Source organism: Salvelinus namaycush, chromosome 16, assembly GCF_016432855.1.
Source record: "Salvelinus namaycush isolate Seneca chromosome 16, SaNama_1.0, whole genome shotgun sequence".
In the NCBI taxonomy this organism is placed as follows: domain Eukaryota; kingdom Metazoa; phylum Chordata; class Actinopteri; order Salmoniformes; family Salmonidae; genus Salvelinus; species Salvelinus namaycush.
This window is the reverse complement of record NC_052322.1, coordinates 9,014,654-9,037,339: the sequence shown is the minus strand read 5'-3', so window position 1 is coordinate 9,037,339 and position 22,686 is coordinate 9,014,654. Positions and strand designations below refer to the sequence as shown.

The window sequence follows — 22,686 nt, the reverse complement described above, 5'->3', positions numbered from 1 at the left end:
AGGGAGAGGTAGTTGTTTGGGCTGAGTCTGGAAGGAGAGTTTACAGTCTAAACAGACACCTAGAATATGTGGACAACTACAATTACCTAAGTCAGAACCATCCAGAGTAGTGATGCTGGACGGGCGGGTAGGTGCAGGCAGCGATCGGTTGAAGAGCATGCATTTAGTTTTATTTGTATTTAAGAGCAATTGGAGGCTACGGAAGGAGAGTTGTATGGCATTGAAGCTCGTCTGGAGGGTTGTTAACACAGTGTCCAAAGAAGGGCCAGAAGTATACAGAATGGTGTCGTCTGCGTAGAGGTGGATCAGAGACTCACCAGCAGCAAGAGCGACATCATTGATGTATACAGAGAGAGTCGGTCCAAGAATTGAACCCTGTGGCACCCCCATAGAGACTGCCAGAGGCCCGGACAACAGGCCCTCCGATTTGACACACTGAACTCTATCAGAGAAGTAGTTGGTGAACCAGGCGAGGCAATCATTTGAGAAACCAAGGCTATCGAGTCTGCCGATGAGGATGTGGTGATTGACAGAGTCGAAAGCCATGGCCAGGTCAATGAATACGGCTGCACAGTATTGTTTCTTATCGATGGCGGTTAAGATATCGTTTAGGACCTTGTGCGTGGCTGAGGTGCACCCATGACCAGCTCTGAAACCAGATTGCATAGCGGAGAAGGTATGGTGGGATTCGAAATGGTCTGTAATCTGTTTGTTGACTTGGCTTTCGAAGACCTTAGAAAGCAGGGTAGGATAGATATCGGTCTGTAGCAATTTGGGTCAAGAGTGTCCCCCCCTTTGAAGAGGGGGATGACCGCCGCTGCTTTCCAATCTTTGTGAATCTTTGGGTTGCAACAATTTCGGCAGATCATTTTAGAAAGAAAGGGTCCAGATTGTCTAGCCCGGCTGATTTGTAGGGGTCCAGATTTTGCAGCTCTTTCAGAACATCAGCTGACTGGATTTGGGAGAAGGAGAAATGGGGAAGGCTTGGGCGAGTTGCTGTGCAGTGCTGTTGACCGGGGTAGGGGTAGTCAGGTGGAAAGCATGGCCAGCCGTAGAAAAATGCTTATCGAAATTCTCAATTATGGTGGATTTATCGGTGGTGACAGTGTTTCCTATCCTCAGTGCAGTGGGCAGCTGGGAAGAGGTGTTCTTATTCTCCATGGACTTTACAGTGTCCCAGAACTTTTGAGTTTTTGTTGCAGGAAGCAAACTAATGCTTGAAAAAGCTAGCCTTGGCTTTTCTAACTGCCTGTGTATATTGGTTTCTAGCTTCCCTGAAAAGTTGCATATCACGGGGGCTGTTCAATGCTAATGCAGAACGCCATAGGATGTTTTTGTGTTGGTTAAGGGCAGTCAAGTCTGGAGAGAACCAAGGGCTATATCTGTTCTAAATTTCTTGATTGGGGCATGCTTATTTAATATGGTGAGGAAGGCATTAAAAAAAAATAACCAGGCATCCTCTACTGATGGGATGAGATCAATATCCTTCCAGGATACCCCGGCCAGGTCGATTAGAAAGGCCTGCTCGCTGAAGTGTTTCAGGGAGCGTTTGACAGTGATGAGTGGAGGTCGTTTGACCGCTGAACCATTACGGATGCAGGCAATGAGGCAGTGATCGCTGAGATCTTAGTTGAAAACAGCAGAGGTGTATTTAGAGGGCAAGTTGGTTAGGATGATATCTATGAGGGTGCCCGTGTTTACGGCTTTGGGGTGGTACCTGGTAGGTTCATTGATAAATTGTGTGAGATTGAGGGCATCAAGCTTAGATTGTAGGATGGCTGGGGTGTTAAGCATGTTCCAGTTTAGGTCGCCTAGCAGCACGGGCTCTGAAGATAGATGGGGGGCAATCAGTTTACATATGGTGTCCAGAGCACAGCTGGGGACAGAGGGTGGTCTATAGCAGGCGGCAACGGTGAGAGACTTGTTTTTAGAGAGGTGGATTTTTAAAAGTAGAAGTTCAAATTGTTTGGGTACAGACCTGGATAGTAGGACAGAACTCTGCAGGCTATCTTTGCAGTAGATTGCAACACCGCCCCCTTTGGCCGTTCTAGCTTGTCTGAAAATGTTGTAGTTAAGGATGGAGATTTCAGAATTTTGGGTGGTTTTCCTAAGCCAGGATTCAGACACGGCTAGAACATCCGGGTTGGCAGAGTGTGCTAAAGCAGTGAATAAAACAAACTTAGGGAGGAGACTTCTAATGTTAACATGCATGAAACCAAGGCTATTACGGTTACAGAAGTCATCAAAAGAGAGTGCCTGGGGAATAGGAGTGGAGCTAGGCACTGCAGGGCCTGGATTCACCTCTACATCACCAGAGGAACAGAGGAGGAGTAGGATAAGTACAGACAAAGGTATGGTAGGATGTGAATACAGTGGAGGTAAACCTAGGTATTGAGTGATGAGAGAGATATTGTCTCTAGAAACATCATTGAAACCAGGTGATGTCATCGCATGTGTGGGTGGTGGAACTGAAAGGTTGGATAAGGTATAATGAGCACGGCTAGAGGCTCTACAGTGAAATAATCCAACAAACAGCAATGGACAAGGCATATTGACATTAAGGAGAGGCATGCTTAGTCGAGTGATCATAAGGGTCCAGTGAGTAGTGAGGTTGGTTGGGGTAACGGCAATTCAGACAGCTAGCCTGGCCATCGGTCGCAAGCTAGCATAGGATGGAGGTCTGTTTTTAGCCACCTTGTGCGTTTCCGTCGGAAGATTAGTGGGGTTCCGTGTGGTAGAGGGGATCAATCCAATTGGTAAAATAGTTATAGTGACCCAAGAAAAAATTGTCCGATAGACCTATTCAGATAGCAGCTGATAAGACCGCTAACGATTAGCGGGCCGCAGATGGGCGTTCAGGTAACGTCGCGACAGAGGGGCCAGTTGGATAACTCTCTCGGGCAGATAACGTCGGTAGTCCAGTCGTGAAGGCCCGGTGGGGCTCCGCATCGGCAGTAAAACGGGTCCGGATAGGTGATTGTAGCCCAGGAGTGGCTGATGGAACTCTTCAGCTGGCTAGCTCCGGAATAATTGATGTTTGCTCCGGGACCGACGTAAGCCAATAGCCACTCGGATAGCAGCTAGCTAGCTGCGAGATCCAGGTGTAAATGTCCAGAGCTTGCGGTTACAATCCGGGGATATGAAGAGAAAATAGGTCTGGTATGCTCTGGTCTGAGTCGCGTTGTACAAAACTGGCAATAGCTTTTCGAGCTAAAGGATAGCTGATGACCACAAACCGTGGTTAGCTGAATACTAACGTTAGCCAGTAAACTTGCTAGCTTCTGGTTAGCTTCTGGCTAGCTTCTATTGTGGATTTCAGATTTGAGGTAAATAATACTTTTTTAAATTTAAATTGGCGAGGCGGGTTGCAGGAGAGTGTTTTGAAGTTGAGTTTTTGGAAAATAAAATATATGAAAGATGTAAATATATATATACACGGGACACGACAAGATGAGGACAAAGGACGTCTGACTGCTATGCCATCTTGATATCATAAACAATGCAGTAGTATCTAACAATTCACAACAACGCACATCTAAAGTGGCATTGACTGAAATAGAGTAGAATACAGTATATACATATGAGATGAGTAAAGCAGTTTGTTAACATTATTAAAGTGGCCATTGATTCCATGTCTATGTATATAAGGCAGCAGCCTCTAAGGTGCAGGGTTGAGTAGCCGGGTCGTAGCCGGTTAGTGATGGCTATTTAAGAGTCTGATGGCCTTGAGATTGAAGCTGTTTTTCAGTCTCTCTGTCCCAGCTTTGATGCACCTTTACTGACCTCGTGTTCTGGATAATGTTTGGCCTTCCTGTGACATCGGGTGCTGTAGGTGTCCTCGAGGGCAGTCAGTGTGGCCCCAGTGATGTGTTGTGCAGACTGTACCACCCTCTGGAGAGCCCTGTTGTGCCTTCTTCACCACACTGTCTGTGTGGGTGGACCATTTCAGATTGTCAGTGATATGTACGCTGAGGAACCTTCTCCCCTGCGGTCCCGTCAGTGTGAATAGGGGTGTGCTCCCTCTGCTGTTTCCTGAAGTCCACGATCAGCTTGTTTGTTTTTGACGTTTGTTTTTGACGTTTGTTTTTGACGTTGTTTTTGACGTTGACGTTGAGGGAGAGGTTATTTTCCTGGCGCCTCTCCGCTAGGGCCCTCACCTCGTGCCTGTAGGCTGTCTCGTCATTGTTGGTTTTCAATTATGCTACTGTTGTGTCATCTGCAAACTTGAAGATTGAGTTGGAGATGTGCGTGGCCACACAGTCATGGGTGAACAGGGGGTACAGGAGGGGGATGAGCACGCCCCTGTGTTGAGTATCAGCAAAGTGGAGGTGTTGTTTCCTACTTTCACCACCTGGGGGCAGCCCGTCAGGAGTTCTAGGACCCAGTTGCAAAGGGCGGGGTTCAGACCCAGGGCCCTGCGCTTAATGATGAGCTTGGAGGATACTATGGTATTGAATGCTTAGCTATAGTCAATGAACAGGATTCTGACGTCGGTATTCCTCTTGTCCAGATGGGATAGGGCAGTGTAATAGCGATTCCATCGTCTGTGGATCTATTGGGGCGGTAAGCAAATTGAAGTGGGTCTAGGGTATCAGGTAAGGTAGAGGTGATATGATCCTTAACTAGCCTCTCAATGCACTTCATGATGACAGAAGTGAGTGCTACAGGGTGATGGTCATTTAGTTACCTTTGCTTTCTTGGGTACAGGAACTAAGATGGACATCTTGAAGCAAGTGGGGACAGACAGCAGACTGGTATAGGGAGAGATTGAATATGTCCGTTAACACTCAATCTAGCTGGTCTGCGCATGCTCTGGGGACGCGGCTAGGGATGCCGTCTGGGCCGGCAGCCTTGCGAAGGTTAACCCGCTTAAATGTCTTACTCACGTCAGCTACAGAGAATGAGAGCCCACAGTCCTTGGTAGCGGTTGCGTCGGTGGCACTGTGTTATCCTCGAAGTGGGCGAAGAAGGTGTTTAGCTTGTCCGGGAGCGGACACGTTGGTGTCCGCGACGTGGCTGGTTTTCCCTTTCAGTTTTGCGCGAATGCTGCCATCTATCCACCGTGTCTGGTTTGGGTAGGTTTTAATAGACACCGTGGGAGCAACATCCCCTATACAGTTGCTTATGAACTCAGTCACTGTGTCTGTGTAAATGTCAATATTATTCTCTGAGGCTACCCGGAACATATCCCAGTCCGCGTGATCAATATAATCTTAAAGCATTGATTCCAATTGGTCAAACCAGCGTTGAATAGACCTTAGCACGGGTACTTCCTGTTTGAGTTTCTGCCTATAGGAAGGGAGGAGCAAAATAGTCGTGATCTGATTTACCGAAGGGAGGGCGGGGGAGGGCCTTGTAGGCATCTCGAGGGTTTTTCCTAAGCGAGTACTGCAGTCCATGTGTTTGATAGAACTTCGGTAGTGTTTTCCTCAAATTTGCTTTGTTAAAATCCCCAGATACAATAAATGCGGCCTCAGAATATGTGGTTTGCATAAAGTCCAGTGTAGTTCCTTGAGGGCCGTTAGGAGTATCGGCTTAAGGGGGAATATACACAGCTTTAACTAACCGAAGATAATTATTTTGGGAGGAAATCCAGTCGGAATTTAATTGTGAGGTATTCTAGGTCGGGTGAGCAAAAGGACTTGAGGGTCTGTATGTTATCACAATCACACTATGAGTGGTTAATCATGAAACATACATCCCCGCCCTTCTTCTTCCCGGAGAGTTCTTTATTCCTGTCTGCGCGGTGAACTGAGAACCCAGCTGGCTGTTACGGTCCCTGAAGTCTCTCTGGAAGGAGATCCTCGCCCTGAGCTTGTCTACTTTATTGTCCAGAGACTGAACATTAGCGAGTAATATACTCGGAAGCGGTGGATGGTGTGCCCGCCTCCTGAGTGGGACTAGAAGTCCACTCCGAATACTTCTTCTCCGCTGGCGGCGTCTTGGAGCAGCTTCTGGGAAAAGTTAATTGCCCTGGGGGGTCTGAACAAAGGATCCAATTCAGCAAAGTTGTATTCCTCGTCGTAATGCTGGTGAGTTACCACCACTCTGATATTCAAACGTTATTTCTGGTTGTATGTAATAACACAAACATTCTGGGCTAATAATGTAAGAAATAACACACAAAAACCGAAATACTGCGAAGTTGCTTAGGAGCTAGAAGCAGAGCTGCCATGTCTGTCGGCGCCAACTTACCATAACGAGGCAAATGGTGGTCACACCAGATGGACTGGTTTTCTGATCCAAAAAATATACTCTTTTTTTTTAAGGTATAACTTTGACCAACAGATGCATATCTGTATTCCCAGTCATGTGAAATCATAGATTAGGGCCTAATGAATGTATTTCAATTGACTGATTTCACTGAACTGTAACTTAGTAAAATCTTTGAAATTGTTGCATCTTGCGTTTTTATATTTTTAAGTGTAGCTACGTCTTATTGTGACAAATTCCCTTTGAACACCATGTTTTCCTGATCTCTTTATAGATCCCGTAGGGGCTGACTGGGAAGAGGAAGAAGGGGGCTTCAACTACGCCACAGACCTGGTCAAACACATCCGCTGCGAGTTTGATGACTACTTTGACATCTGTGTGGCTGGTATGATTGATGCAAAATTACGTATTTTTCTTTTCTTTTTTTCTTTTTACAAAGCTTCAGCATATTGTCATTTTATAGTAATGATATCCTTTCATCAGGTTATTTGTGGAGGACTTTAAAGTAGGCTGTTGTACCTACTTATACGATGTGAGCATTTTATCTCCCGTAAAGCCATTTAGTCCTTCAAGTTGTTGGTAAAATGTGACCTGTACACACACACACTGCACATTAAAATGAATTTATTGTGGCAGGCTACCCTACTGGCCACCCAGAGGCAGAGGGCTACGATGAGGACCTGAGACACCTGAAGGAGAAAGTGGACGCCGGTGCAGACTTCATCATCACCCAGCTCTTCTTCCGGGCCGACACCTTCCTCAAGTTTGTCAGAGATTGCAGGGCCATAGGAATCACCTGCCCCATCCTACCAGGCATCTTCCCTATCCAGGTACTAAGGCCGGGACGATACCATTATCGGGATACTCGTTAGTATTGCGGCAAGGAAACAAAACTCGAGGCGGATTTGACTTCTTTAGGAGAACAGCCTTAATATTGGAAACAAACATCATTATGTTGTTATCCAGAGTCACATGTATTTATTTTCCAAGCTGTAGCACACTTTTGTTTTACATAGAGCAGGTTTTTAAAGGACCAAATAGTTTTCATTTTTGCCATGGAAAAATATTGCATTACTGGTATCGTCTCAGCCCTACCAGGTAGTTTGGGACATAGGCCTAAACTGGGCCATGGACTTGTGTGTGGGGTGGTGTGGTCAAATACTACATTTGTCAACGGTTGAAAGGGAGGGGTTGCGTACTTTGTAACGCTTTCTTGGAATGGCATGTTCTAGGATGTGATGATAGCGAGCAATGCTGTAACAAATGACCAAGTATGTTCCGTGCGAAAACAAAACGAGACATTATTCATCGGACAAGGGGACATTTTCCCATAAGGGGCAGTATATGTTTGGAGTGCCTGGTGGGCGGGGTTTGCTTAATTTTAAAAGGCAAGCTCAACCAAGCACAGCTAAAGTATTTGAAATGATTTTCTAAAGTATTTGTATGTTTTGTGTGTTATCATTCCTCCTTTCCTCCAGGGCTACCAATCTCTAAGGCAGCTGGTGAAGTTGTCTAAGCTGGAGGTGCCTGAGGAGATCATGCGGGTCATCGAGCCCATCAAGGACAATGACGCAGCCATCCGCAACTACGGCATTGAGCAGACCGTGGGCATGTGCCGCGTGCTCCTGGAGAGCGGCGAGGTGCCGGGCCTCCACTTCTACACGCTGAACCGCGAGGTGGCCACCATAGAGGTTCTGCGGCAGCTGGGCCTCTGGATCGAGGACCCCAGGTTGGTTGTCTAAACCCGGACCGCCCACCACACCATACATGGGTCCAAATAGGATTGTTTTTTCTTTCAAACACTTCAGGTTGTTTGCTTGGTTTAGCTGAGATAGTATTTGAAGAATAATGAAATGTAAAGTTACTACCGTAATCCCGGTTCTCTGACAATATGAGTGAGATATATCACATATGGGGATTCGTTTAGGATCGCCTACTTGAATGAGGCGAGACCCTCACCTTTCTTAAAGGACGACTGCACTTCCTGATTTGGCCTCGTTTTTCAAATTTGCTTCATTCATTTTCTCATTAAATGCTTTCAATATTTGTATATGAAATTCTACAATTTGTAATTGATTTGAGGTTTTTAAGTCAATTTGGAGGAGTTTTTATATATTGTCCCTTGTACATTGTGGAATTTACCAATGGTCCCTAACTAGCCCCATAGGGATTCCAAAGTCGACCCAAATTTACCACGGACATTGCGTTTGGGTCACGTGCACCTGTACTCCAAATTGATGATTACTGCCAGCTGTGGGCATGTGGGCAGGATTGAAACAAACCCAACCTTCATTTACTTTGTGATGCAGTCATAAAACTCTGTTTTTGAGGAGACAGACTTTATAACAAGAATGATCCTATTTACACTCTAGTCAATTTTGACAGTATAATCAAATGTTTCTGACTCACCGACGCGACCATAAGCTGTTTCCTAAATGTGAAGTTGGTTTTTAGGGGCAGTTGCTCTTTAAAAGGAGCCACTCCCGCCCTCTACTTATTCTCAAGCATGCTTCTCTTCCTCACGCCCTTGCGAGCAGGGGAATGCGGTGATACATCTTACTCATATTATCAGAGGACCAGGTTACGCAAGTAACCTTAAGTTCTCTTTCAAATACTAATTTCGATGTATCACATATGGGGATATGGCCAACTCCCCTAACGCAAAAAAACATGCTGTCCGAAGCCAGGGTAGGCCCAACATCACCAACCCTCAGAGGTCCCGTTACTGAGAGTACACACCAAGAAGGTGCAGAAACAACCCATTGGGAAGAACCTCATAACAAAGTGAGGTGAAGCCCAATACGTGGCTTTTAAAATCTCAGTTCAATGAAATACACTATATATGCAAAAGTATGATTTAAAAATATTTGGATATTTCAGCCACACCCGTTGCTGACCGGTGTATAAAATCAAGACATTGGCAGTAGAATGGCCTTACTGAAGAGCTCAGTGATTTTCAACGTAGCACTGTCATAGGATGCCACCTTGCCAACAAGTAAGTTGATAAAATTTCTGCCCTGCTAGAGCTGCCCCGGTCAACTGTAAGTGCTGTTATTGTGAAGTGGAAACGTCAAGGAGCAACAACGGCTCAGCCGTGAAGTGGTAGCCAACACAAGCTCACAGAACGGGACCACCGAGTGCTGAAGCGCATAGCGGGTAAAAAGTGCAACACTCACTACCGAGTTCCAAACGGCCTCTGGAAGCAACGTCCGCACAAGAACTGTTCATCAGGAGCTTCATGAAATGTGTTTCCATGGCCGAGCAGCCGCACACAAGCCTAAGATCACCATGAGCAATGCCAAGCGTCGGCTGGAGTTGAGTAAAGCTAGCCGACATTGTTCTCTGGAGCAGTGGAAACGTGTTCTCTGGAGTGATGAATCACACTTCACCATCTGGCAGTCCGACGGAAGAATCTGGGTTTGGGGGATGCCAGTAGAACGCTACCTGCCCCAATGCATAGTGCCAACTGTAAATTTTGGTGGAGGAGGAACAATGGTCTGGGGCTGTTTTTCATGGTTTGGGCTCGGCCCCTTAGTTCCAGTGAAGGGAAATCTTAACGCTACAGGATACAATGACAATCTAGACGAACAGTTTGGGGAAGGCCCTTTCTTGTTTCAGCATGACAATGGCCCTGTGCACAAAGTGAGGTCCGTACAGAAATGGTTTGTCGAGATAGGTGTGGAAGAACTTGACTGGCCTGCACATAGCCCTGACCTCAACTCTATCGAACATCTTTGGGATGAATTGGAACGCCAACTGCGAGCCAGGCTTAATCACCCAAAATCAGTGCCCAACCTCATTAATTCTCAATTGGCTGAATAGACGCAAGTCCCTGCAGCAATGTTCCAACATCTAGTGGAAAGCCTTCCCAGAAGAGTGGAAGCCTGTTATAGCAGCAAAGGGGGAACCAACTCCATATTAATTTCCATGATTTTGAATGAGATGTTCGACAGGTGTCCACATACTTTTGGTCATGTAGTGTATGTCCCAAAAACAGTGCCCAAGAGGTAAACACTAGGAGAGGACACTTCCAGACCAATCCAAAGGCTACCACCCTAGCATTATAAAAACATATAATAGTCCCCCTGAACCGTTAGGACATAGTCAAAGAGAAAAAGGGGGTCCCCACCCACTTCTGAAGGGCGGTTGCCTAATGAGCGAAGAGCATGACACGCTTGCCCAAGCCCTACTACAATCCAAGTCCACTGTGTGTACTGGACAACGCCCTTCAGGGGAAGCGACAGACGAAAAGCTATAGGCTCCAAGGTGTGACAATGGAAAAAAAGTTGACCTGGGCCAATGATTGGGTTACCCTTGTAAAACTGACCATCCTACCGATCCTCGACTTCGGCGATGTCATTTACAAAATAACCTCCAACACTCTACTCAACAAATTGGATGCAGTATATCACAGTGCCATCTGTTTTGTCACCAAAGCCCCATATACTACCCACCACTGCGACCTGTACGCTCTCGTTGGCTGGCCCTTGCTTCATAGTCGCCGCCAAATCCACTGTGGCTCCAGGTCATCTACAAGTTTCTGCTAGGTAAAGCCCCACCTTACCTCAGCTCACTGGTCACCATAGCAGCACCCACCCGTAGCACGCGCTCCAGCAGGTATATTTCACTGGTCACCCCCAAAGCCTATTCCTCATTTGGCCTTTCCTTCCAGTTCTCTGCTGCCAATAACTGGAACGAACTGCAAAAATCACTGAAGCTGGAAACACTTATCTCCCCCACTAGCTTTAAGCACCAGCTGTCAGAGCAGCTCACAGATCACTGCACCTGTACATGGCCCATCCAACTACCTCATCCACATACTGTATTTATTTATTTATTACTCCTTTGCACCCCAGTATCTCCACTTGTGCAGAAGATGAATGTGCATCTACCATTCCAGTATTTAATTGCTATATTGTAATTACTTCGCCACCATGGCCTATTTATTGCCTTACCTCCCTTATCCTACCTCATTTGCACACACTGTATATAGACTTTTTCTACTGTATTATTGACTGTATGTTGGTTTATACCATGTGTAGCTCTGTGTTGTATGTGTCGAACTGCTTTGCTTTATCTTGGCCAGGTCGCAGTTGTAAATGAGAACTTGTTCTCAACTAGCCTACCTGGTTAAATAAAGGTGAAATAAATCAAATAAAAGGTCATTAACCCTTCACTCGTTGGAATTGGCCTATATGGATAGGGTTTCATCATTCATTTCTTATAGAAATATGGAATGCATGACCATGGTAGCAATTACAAGGGAACAGTTTGGAGATTATGGGAAATTATTAGACAAAAGATGAGGACACAACAGTTCTTCATCTGCATTGCTTGCTGTTTGGGGTTATTGGCTAGGTTTCTGTATAGCTCTTTGACATCTGCTGATATAAAAAGGGCTTTATAAATACATTTGATTCACCTGACACGACTGAATCGGAACATTACACTGTTGATTATGTGTATTTTACATTTACTGTACCTTTTTGCCGCATTTGTTGCTAACAAAATCTGTCGTACACGTCAATCCAGAGCATCCCAAACAGCTCAATGGGTGACATGTATGTAGGCCATTGAAGAACTGGGACATTTTCAGCTTTCAGGAATTGTCTACAGATCATTGTGATATGGGGCCGTGCATTATCATGCTGAAACATGAGGTGGCAGATGAATGGCACGACAATAGGCCTCTGCATGTTGTCACAGTATCTCTGTGCATTCAAATTGCCATCGATTTAAAATGCAATTGTGTTCGTTAGCTGTAGTTTATGCCTGCCCATACCATAATCCCATCACCAGCATGGGGCACTCTTCACAACGTTGACATCAGCAAACCGCTACTCCTTCCCCTATCAAACATTAAACCCGAAGAGTCAGGGTAGGGCAGAGAGCCGTCGGCCCTGCACACTATGCTCCTCATTCGCCACGGCTGCGCCCTATCTTGGCCGACCCTTCTCACCTACCTTAGGAAGGTTAGAGGGGTGGATCCTTGCTGCAGCGTAAGACAGCTTTACTACAGGTTCCGCCTGGTTCAATGGCCTAGCCTGAGTCTTGGCAGGCTGCTGCGTCACTGGGGACCTCCGTCTTCCAAGGCCAGCTTGTTGCCCCTTCCCAGCTGTGATGCTGGGGCGAGATGCAGGAACCAGCGGCCGGCCACGGGGATCTGGTCTGCGGGGCAAGCAAAAGTTGAAGGTTTTGCCTTATTTCTTGTGCATGTCACACTTCTGCTGCATGGCGGCGACAGTGGGCCCAAACAACTCCTTGGGTGACACTGGGGCTTCCAAGATGTAGTATAAGCTCAGCCAAAGCGCCATTCCTCCCACAACCGCTAGGCTGATGGTACGATCACAGCCTTGGGAGGCACAGAGGTTCAGGTCTGTAATTCCTCCATATTGTGCATATCCAGGCTAGGGGTACACCTGGCAAGAATCTTTGGGACGGGAGTCTCTTCCCATTGTATAGGTCCCTTGACGGGCTCTAAACCCCTGTAGGAGACGGCTACTCGATTCAGTGTCTGGCCGCAGCCCGCTTGCAGACATGAAGGATCCCAAACTCCACTAGAGTAGAGGCAGCTCCACTGCTCTCGGGGCCGTGAGGCCTGCAGGCTTGAGAAAGGGGGAGAACGGGGTTGTCAGTCCGCACCTCCTGAGCAATCTGGTGGATATCCGTGACATTATTCTCATCCTCTTCCTTGTTGTCCCCTAACTTGCTACATCATCAGACAGTGACGGGAGGGAGTCAAGGCTATCCGTGACCTCTCCCTAACTGGGCTCGGTTGCAGAGAGCCTACCCTCATGTATCGCTGTTTGCTTGGAGGCAAGAGGGGCTATCGAGATCGAAGCACGTCTAAGCCTCTTCTTCAGACCAACCCTCATCTGCAGTGCTTGCAGGACTCCGGGTCCTCGAGCGCCTCTTGGGGATGTCCCTTACCCAAGTATTTGATGCATAGAGGGTGGGAATCTTTCCCTGCAATCATGGACCTACAGGCACATGAACGTGGGGGTTCGAGTGCTATGCTCGTCCCTGGACGGGGTAGCAGTGCACATTGTGAGGAATGAGGCTTGCTAGGGGGACCGAGCAGCGTCTGTTATAGTAACAAAGTGTAAACGGCGTACGAAGCTAGCTAGTTAGAAGCCTTGATACTAACAGCTAGCAATAATATAGCCGTGAGGCTAGTTGGGCGTTAGCTAGCTAACAGCTACCTCGTGGTGAAGGGGTGGGGCGCTAGCAGCTACCTCATGGTACGCCATGGCTAGCTCAGTGCTGACTGAAGGAAACCACGTGGTGGCAGAGTTAACTTTCAGATAGAGTGCTCCCGTAAACAAGGGTGCCATGAGGCTGAGCTGGTCGGTGTAGTTAACAGAACGGGTGAACGTAGGTTAAACTACACGAGGTGAGATGACAATGCTACTATGTTGCAGGTAGGGTATGCTAGTGCGGATAGCTTGCGCCTCAGTGAGCTAGCCAAGTTAGCCTAACCGAGTATCAAAAGCTAGCCGTGAAGCAACAGACTGAGGAGTAGATAAGGAATTTCGATACAAAAATAAAACCTTAGTACTCAACCTCTCGACAGGGTCTGAAGACCTTTCGCACAGCAGCGATATCCTTCATGGTTCACTTGTGAGCAGTTAACCTCTCTTGGGTATGTGGCACGTTAGCGTCCCACCTCTTCAACAGCCAGTGAAACTGCTGGGCGCCAAATTCAAATACAGAAATACTCATTATAAAAATTCAGAAAACAAAACATATTTTACATAGGTTTAAAGATGAACGTCTTGTGAATCCAACCACGGTGTCAGATTTTTAAAATGCTTTACGGCGAAAGCATACCTTACGATTATTTGAGAACATAGCCCACTAGACAATTCATTACAAACAGTAACCAGCCAAGTAGAACAGTCAGTCAGAAATAGAGATAAAATGAATCTCTTACCTTTGATGATCTTCATATGGTTGTACTCAGCAGACATTAATTTACTCAATAAATGTTTATTTTGTTCGATAAAGTCTCTTTATATACAAAAACCTCTTTTGTTCACGCATTTTCTTCAGTAATCCACAGGCTCAAACGCAGTCAAAACAGGAAGACAAAAAAAATCCAAATTGTATCCGTAAAGTTCATAGAAACATGTCAAACGATGTTTATATTCAATCCTCAGGTTGTTTTTAGCCTAAATAATCGATAATATTTCAACCGGACAAAAACGTCGCAATTTAAAAGGTAAACAAGAATTGCTCTCTCTCTGTCGAGCGCATGAAAAAGCTCTGCGACACTTTAGCGTCCAGTCATTCCATATGCTCTTATTCCCTCATTTTTCAGAATACAAGCCAGAAACTATTTCTAAAGACTGTTGACATCTAGTGGAAGGCATAGAAACTGCAGTTTGAGTCCTAAGTCAATGGATACTGTAATGGCATTGAATAGAAAACTACAAAACCCAAAAAAAAACGACTTCCTAAATAGGTTTCTCAGGGTTTTGCCTGCCAAATCAGTTCTGTTATACTCAGACACTATTTTAACAGTTTTGGAAACTTTAGAGTGTTTTCTATCCAAATCTACCAGTTATATGCATGTCATATCTTCTGGGCCCGAGAAGCAGGCAGTTTAAATTGGGCATGCATTTCATCCAAAATTCCGAACGCTTCCCCCTACCCTAGTGAAGTTAAACAGGAAAACGGGTATCCAGTCGATATGAGGAAAGCTAGAGTAGTATTGCTCTTTGTGAGGCAGAGAAGCGAGAATAACCAGAGGGCAGAGAGTGGCTCCTTTTCACCTCATTCACCACTACTGGTCTGTCTCCAACAGAAACTTTTGATATTATATGTGATACATCGAAAGAAGTATTTGAAAGAGAACCAAATGGGTATACTGTGTAAGGTTTAATTGTCTATTGCACAATAATCAGATTAAATTTGATTGGTACATGCACACTCTGTCCTGGAACACTTAATAAAACCAAACAAACCAGTTCACATGAAATTTAACTGCCTATGTATTAGAATGGAATAGCTGCTGTCGCACCCTTTTCTACTAGTACTGATGCCTTCTGGTTGTCTTCTTGGGTTGCCAGGCGTCCACTCCCCTGGGCGGTGAGTGCTCACCCCAAACGCAAAGTGGAGGACGTGCGACCCATCTTCTGGGCCTCCAGACCCAAGAGCTACATATACAGAACACAGGACTGGGACGACTTCCCCAACGGACGATGGTGAGCAAGCCACATACTGGACAAAAACTCTAGAGAAATCACCTTGCACCTTGGCTAGTTTGTGGTTAGACATTGTTACATTTCCAATGTTTTTGTAGCTGTCATTGGTCTAATAGTTAAGGGAATGCATGATATACAGTACGTTTGTTTTCTCAACCTATTCTGTGACTTTTCCATGTGAATAATTACTGTATAATCAGTGAAAAGGCAATGTTCCCAGGACTTATCATCTTGGCTCTGTGTTATTTCAGGGGCAACTCGTCATCTCCAGCCTTTGGCGAACTCAACGATTACTACTTGTTCTACCTGAAGAGTAAGTCGTCAAAGGACGCCCTGCTGAAGATGTGGGGCGAGGAGCTGACCAGTGAGCAGAGTGTCTACGAGGTTTTCACCAGCTACATCAAGGCCCAGCCCAACTGCGCCGGACACAAGGTGACGCCTGGCCCTAGACACTTCAGACTGAAATGTTTCAGTCACCTTTCTTCCGTTTGGAGCCTCATGAATTCGACCCACGTGGCCATTATGACTACCACTTAAAACAAAAGCCTAAACCCTTTGATTTCCGCTTTGCTCAACTGACATCAATGACCGGCTGTTATCTCCTAGGTGATGTGTCTGCCATGGAATGACGAGCCGCTGGCTCCGGAGACCAACTTAATGATGGACGAGCTCGACAAGGTGAACCGCCGGGGGGTCCTCACCATCAACTCGCAGCCCACCATCAATGGCAAGCCCTCTGACGACCCCATCGTGGGCTGGGGCCCACCGGGGGGCTACGTCTTCCAGAAGGTGAAGTTAGGCATCCGTGGTTTGGTTTTGGGGATTACCAATTATAAGATTATATAACATGATAAAGGCTCATACATACTTTATAACAAGTTATAAATCATCGTACTGTACCTGCAGGCTTAAAGTAAAGTTTTACCAAAATAATGCTCGAAAGAAGGTAGGCCTACTAAAGGGAGGGGGACATTTAAACATTTGAATTTATAACACAATTTAAACACCCATAAAGTCATTCAAATTATCAAGTATTAAAATAAGGTAAAATAACTGAGGAAAATGAAGGCTTTCCCCTTTTTCTTTCTTGTCACGATGTTGAGAGTTGGGTGATTCACAATCTTTCCTAGAAATGAGGAAGAGTGAATAAGTTAAAGGTTTCTCAAACTTAGTAACAGTTATTGTATTACACGCATACTCATCATGTAATGACATGAACCTAATGCTTTGCAACGTTTGCAAATTCAACAGGCCTATCTGGAATTTTTCACCTCGAGTGAAAACGTCACCGTTCTCCTCAAAGTGCTGAAGAAGTACGAACCTCGCGTCAACTACCACATTGTCAATGTTCATGTAAGTTCATCTACATATATTAGCCTACATTTACACCTGTTTTGTGAATTGAATGGATTGTTGGATTGATCTACTGGTCGATTGTTTCCGTTTACAGGGTCAGAATACGACGAACGCCCATGACATGCAACCCAACGCTGTGACGTGGGGCATCTTCCCCGGCAGGGAGATTGTCCAGCCCACGGTGGTGGATCCAGTCAGCTTCATGTACTGGAAGGTAAGGTCATCTCATTAACCTACTGGCCCCTTCCAGGAACATTACCCCCTATGCACTTGTGTAGAAATGAGAGGACTGGATAGGTGTAAGCAATTAGGTGAAACCATCTATCAGAAGGAATGATGGAGTGTGCTAGGGGTTGTTTCTGGTTCTGGAACGTTCCCTTGACTCGGATGAGTTTGTGAAATGCTTGTCATTGGTTCTCTATGAAAACTTTCTAAGATTTTAGTTGAGTATGGAATTTTTAACCCTCTACATCATCTCTTTGAGCTGGAGCGTTTGGAAAGTCCCATGGCACAAAAACCTCCCGTGAAGCCTTTTAAAGTAATCCTTTTCAAAGTCATTATTTTGTGTGGAATTGATAAAGCGTCCTGATAAAGTTTTATCAGAGCTGTAAAGCTAAATCGATGTCGAAACACTTGAAATTCCCACCTTTCAGAAATGCGTAGAGTTAATTGTTTTCGCCTTCTTTTAATAGGATGAGGCCTTTGCCCTGTGGATTGAGCAGTGGGCCAAGCTGTATGAGGACGAGTCGCCATCACGCATGATCATCAAGTACATCCACGACAACTACTTCCTAGTCAACCTGGTGGACAACGACTTCCCATTGGACAACTGCCTGTGGCAGGTCATCGACGACATGTTTGAGCTGCTTGACAACCCCCCAGAGGAGCAACCCACGGAGCAACCTGTAGAACAGCCTGCCGAGGAGTCACCCGTGGAAGATCAACCCCCAAAGTAACTGTGGCGACAGTCACTGACTGATTTTTTTTACTTTTTCTCCCCGGTGCTGCTATCGAGAACTTTTCACTAAAAACTAACACTATACAGTATATATACTGAACAAAAATATAAACTCTACATGCAACAATTTTAATTGATTTTACTGTTACAGTTCGAGGAAATCAGTCAATTGAAATAAATGAATTAGGCCCTAATAAAAAATTATAATATATGGATTTCACATGACTAGGAATACAGATATTCATCTGTTGGTCACAGATACCTTTAAAAAAATGGGCCTCAGGATCTCCTCATGGTATTTTCGTGCATTCAAATTGCCATCGATAAAATGCATTTGTATTCGTTGTCCATAGCTTATGCCTGCCCATACCATAACCCCACCGCCACCATGGGGCACTCTGTTCACAACGTTGACAGTAGCAACCCGCTTGCCCACACGACGCCATACACGTGGTCTGCGGTTGTGAGGCCGGTTGGACGTACTGGCAAATTTGATAAAACATCGGAGGCTGCTTATGGTAGAGAAATAAACATTCCATTATCTGGCAATGGTGGAGATTCCTGTAGTCAGCATGCAATTGGCATGCTCCCTCAACTTGAGACATCTGTGGCATTATGTTGTGTGACAAAACTGCACATTTTAGAGTGGCCTTTTATTGTCCCCAGTACAAGGTGCACCTGTGTAATGATCATGCTATTTCATCAGCTTCTTGATATGCCACATCTGTCAGGTGAATGGATTCTCTTGGCAAAGGAGAAACGCTCACTAACGGGAATGTAAACAAATTTGTGTAAACATTTGAGAGGAATAAGCTCTGTGTGCATGGAACATTTATTTTAAACATTTAAACAACGTTTATTTTTGTTCAGTGTACTTCAAAATTTGTTTAAAAACCATTTTAAGAATATGGATTTCATTTGAGCGATAAATGGTGAGAAAATGTGCCATGAAAGGAACTAAATTAGTCCAACACCAGATGTTTATCTTGTGTAATATACAATATGACGGTAGCAAACTGAGCTTCTATCTGGATGATCAATCTTAATCGAGAGGCACTTGACTGAATTAATATTATGATTAATGACACAGGGAAACATTTTGGACTTTATAAACCTTTTAATTGTATGTTTGGTGTATTCATATAAACATGTACAGTGGGGAGAACATGTATTTGATACACTGACGATTTTGCAGGTTTTCCTACTTACAAAGCATGTAGAGGTCTGTAATTTTTATCATAGGTACACTATAACTGTGAGAGACGGAATCTAAAACAAAAATCCAGAAAATCACATTGTATGATTTTTAAGTAATTAATTTGCATTTTATTGCATGACATAAGTATTTGATCACTTACCAACCAGTAAGAATTCCGGCTCTCACAGACCTGTTAGTTTTTCTTTAAGAAGCCCTCCTGTTCTCCACTCATTACCTGTATTAACTGCACCTGTTTGAACTCGTTACCTGTATAAAAGACACCTGTCCACACACTCAATCAAACAGACTCCAACCTCTCCACAAGGGCCAAGACCAGAGAGCTGTGTAAGGACATCAGGGATAAAATTGTAGACCTGCACAAGGTCTTAACTGCACATGGGGCACTCTGTTCACAACTTTGACAGTAGCAATGAGAGAGGAGATGTGTAGACTATAGAATTGCATAACCAAAGTTTAAATTGAGCAATACAGGGACTTTCTCCTGAAGCTTCAGGGTTACCAGAACACATGAACAATGACGAACTTGATTTGAGATTACAATTGTAATCTGCCATAGGCAATAATTGTAGCAATGAGAGAGGAGATGTGTAGACTATAGAATTGCATAACCAAAGTTTAAATTGAGCAATACAGGGACTTTCTCCTGAAGCTTCAGGGTTACCAGAACACATGAACAATGACGAACTTGATTTGTGATTACAATTGTAATCTGCCATAGGCAATAATTGTAACAGTACCGAGCTGCTACTGACTGTTTTGGAAATTTCACGCGAGGCCTTAACTAACAAGAATTAAGCAGTGATCTCACACTGCTTTATTTTTCTGCTTTTTTGTTCATATTTACCTATGTTGTGCAACGTGATGATTTATTAAGATCAATAAAAAAAACACTTAATGTTGCAACGGTCAACTGTGGCCTGATGTGTACATGGTTGTCTACATGGCGATGAGTCAGTACAAAGGCTATGAGACCTCGTCACCCTCTGACACATATTTGGGATTTCCCCTCGGAACATAGAAGTCTGTGATTTGTCAGAAATTGGGTGAAGTATCATTAATAGCCCCTGTGGCCAGTGCGAAGCCAGATGATATCCCACTGCCTAAGCTGGAATGTTTTTCTTCTGCTGACCTATAGCCTACATAAAACCTAGCGCACTTGGCTGCAGTCCAAACATAACCTCATGTTAAAACATGTACCTATAGGAGGTTAACCTACTGTAGTGCTGCCATCGGTAGATGCCAACAAACCCTGTTAGTCATGGTGGTACGGGTTCAAAATATTGATCAATGTGGTCACTTTGACCCTCTCCTGCCAACAACACATATGAGTCATCACCAGAGTCAACAAACTAAAAATAACAGCATTGAAGCCTACTTGGCAGAACTCTTCTAAATTCTAAAAAGAGACTGACATGACCAACTGTTCTGGGGGTTTGAGAACGATAAAGCCAGTCTCAGATCTGTTATGTGTGCGCCAATGGTTCTCCTAAGAGTTGCTCTGAATTTCGTCAATCTAATCTATGATGCAGGGCCACATACTTGAACTACGTTGAAACCTGAGCCATGTCCCATCAAATGGCAACCCAGACTATTTGCATTGCCATCCCCCCCAACACACACTTTTATGCTGCTGCTACTCTATCTATGCAGTCACTTTCATAACTCTACCTACATAACTCGACCGTCCTCAGTGAAATTTCATAAAAATTAAAATAGTGAAACATTAAAGTTATCCTATTTTTTTTAGATAAAACAATATTAAATATATTCATATGTCACCAACTAATTGATTAAATAACTGTTTTGCAATGAAGGTCTACAGTAACTTTAGCAACGGCTTGCTTCCGTCCTCCTCTGGTTACATTGACTTCAATACAAAACCTAGGAGACTCATAGGCCTCACCCCCTTCTATAGACACAGTTCGTTTTGAACTAATAAAACATTACATTTTTTCAAATTACAGGAGACTGTGGAGGTATATTATAAATACTTTTCTTGGTTTTATAACTTTATTTTTGTGTCCAGTTAGTGCAATGTACTTCAGTGTGCAGTTTTCTGCGCCAGAATGGTAGACTGGCCAATGCTGCCGAAAATGTTGGACTTTTTGTTGAGTAACCCCTTTCACTATCTGGGGTACACGGAGAATGTGCGAATTTAAAGCGAGGGTCGACTTCTGCCTGAGGTCAGTTTCATGAAGAAGGACGAAAAGGTGAGGGTGTTCAAGACCAACTGGTATCAAAAGTATAGCTGGTTAACAGGGAGCCTTTCATCAAGCCGCCTGTATTGCTGGCCTTGCCTGCGTTTTTGGGCATGCAATAATGGACATGACGAGATGGAAATTTCCGCCGACAGGGGTAACTACAAGAAACGTGCAGAGGTAATTGCACGTTACGATGCTTTACTTGCTGAACATATCGAACTTTCGACTGTCTTTTCTGGGATGGTCGAAAACAATTCCAACTGATTTGACAGCTTCCATCGCATCATCCATTAAAAGATGAGAGTTTGACGCGGCGCGTTCATTTTCGCCTGCGCTCAAGTAAGCGTTCCACTTTCCTCCGTTATTTATTTAGCAAAGATTAATAACACATAATCACTCCGGACAGACGCAAGCAAAAACTCATGATATAAATATTGCTGCAGCCTAGTCTACACCTAAACATTAGAGATCTGACATGCTGTATGGGAAGAAAACGAGGACATTTTTCCGTCTGATCAACTGTAGGCTACTAATATGAGCAGCTGCATACAGCCTATGCGCCCTCTCCATCTGATCAGGATAAACTAATTGGTAACATTATGCATTTATAGTCAATTTGTGTGTCAGGAGAAAATATGATTGTGATCAAATTTAGTTTATATTCAAAATTGTGCTGGCTAGGCTGCCTATACGTTTTTAATCCAAAATTATTAACTGGAATTAATGAATCAACATAGTGATGACAGATGTGAGTGAATGTTTTGTAAGGCCTACAGTTGCATAGGCCTGCATGATGCAAACATGCATAAAGCAAGCTCAGCCCTGTGAGTTCTATGGTCTCAGTTGTTGTCTGTGTCTGGGTAGAGGAAATCCCCCTCCTAATCTAGTCTAAATATAATTTATATGAACAAATATGTGCCAGCTGCAGTTTGACAGGGTTTTCATCCCCCCCAGGGCCAGGAGTTCTTTTCAGGAGTTTAAAAAACATAATGTGACCTGATTAGGAAGAACTGGTCCCATCATAGCCCATATAAAACCTTTTTACAACTGATGAATCACTGTCATACCTTAAGGTCCAGAGTTTTCCTAGTTAGGGGTTAACATAAGGAAAAACTCCAGGCCCCAGGGGGTAAAAATTGCCCCACCGCTCTGGGACTTATGGTGTCAGGTATGTGGACGATCATGGCTTTATTCAGGAACATTTCTTGGGATACTTTGATGTGTCAAGTGGGCGAGATGTGCAATCTGTGTTTTGACTTTATGAACTTTGAGATGTTTAAGTTCATAGTGAAACTCGTCCAAACCTATGATGGTGCAGCTGTAATGGAATGTGTCTGAACATGAAGTCCCCTCATGTTCCCTGATTTAAGAGGTAATGACTACTCCTCTCTGCTACCTTTGTCAACTTTCTCCTGACATGAACTGAAGCCAGGTCTCATGTGCCCGCTCATCCACTGGCACATTGAATGTTCCCCTCCAATTACTGTGAGTACCCCTATACATTTTCTCTCATTACTGTATGTAGAGTCAATC

At 44.5% G+C, this 22,686-nt stretch overlaps 1 protein-coding gene across 2 annotated transcripts in view; it reads left to right on the top strand.

Annotated features, from left to right (window-relative positions):
• The window catches only part of LOC120060956 (methylenetetrahydrofolate reductase-like), a 28,127-nt gene extending 10,213 nt beyond the window's left edge, over positions 1-17,914 (top strand). For both annotated transcript variants that reach the window (XM_039010408.1, XM_039010407.1), the window contains exons 4-12: positions 6,488-6,598; positions 6,850-7,043; positions 7,692-7,942; positions 15,285-15,419; positions 15,671-15,851; positions 16,026-16,208; positions 16,671-16,772; positions 16,870-16,989; positions 17,468-17,914. In XM_039010408.1, coding sequence (XP_038866336.1) covers positions 6,488-6,598; positions 6,850-7,043; positions 7,692-7,942; positions 15,285-15,419; positions 15,671-15,851; positions 16,026-16,208; positions 16,671-16,772; positions 16,870-16,989; positions 17,468-17,731 — 1,541 coding nt within the window. In that variant the 3' untranslated portion in view covers positions 17,732-17,914. The remainder of the gene's footprint in view (positions 1-6,487; positions 6,599-6,849; positions 7,044-7,691; positions 7,943-15,284; positions 15,420-15,670; positions 15,852-16,025; positions 16,209-16,670; positions 16,773-16,869; positions 16,990-17,467) is intronic.
• The last annotated feature ends 4,772 nt before the right edge of the window (positions 17,915-22,686 follow it).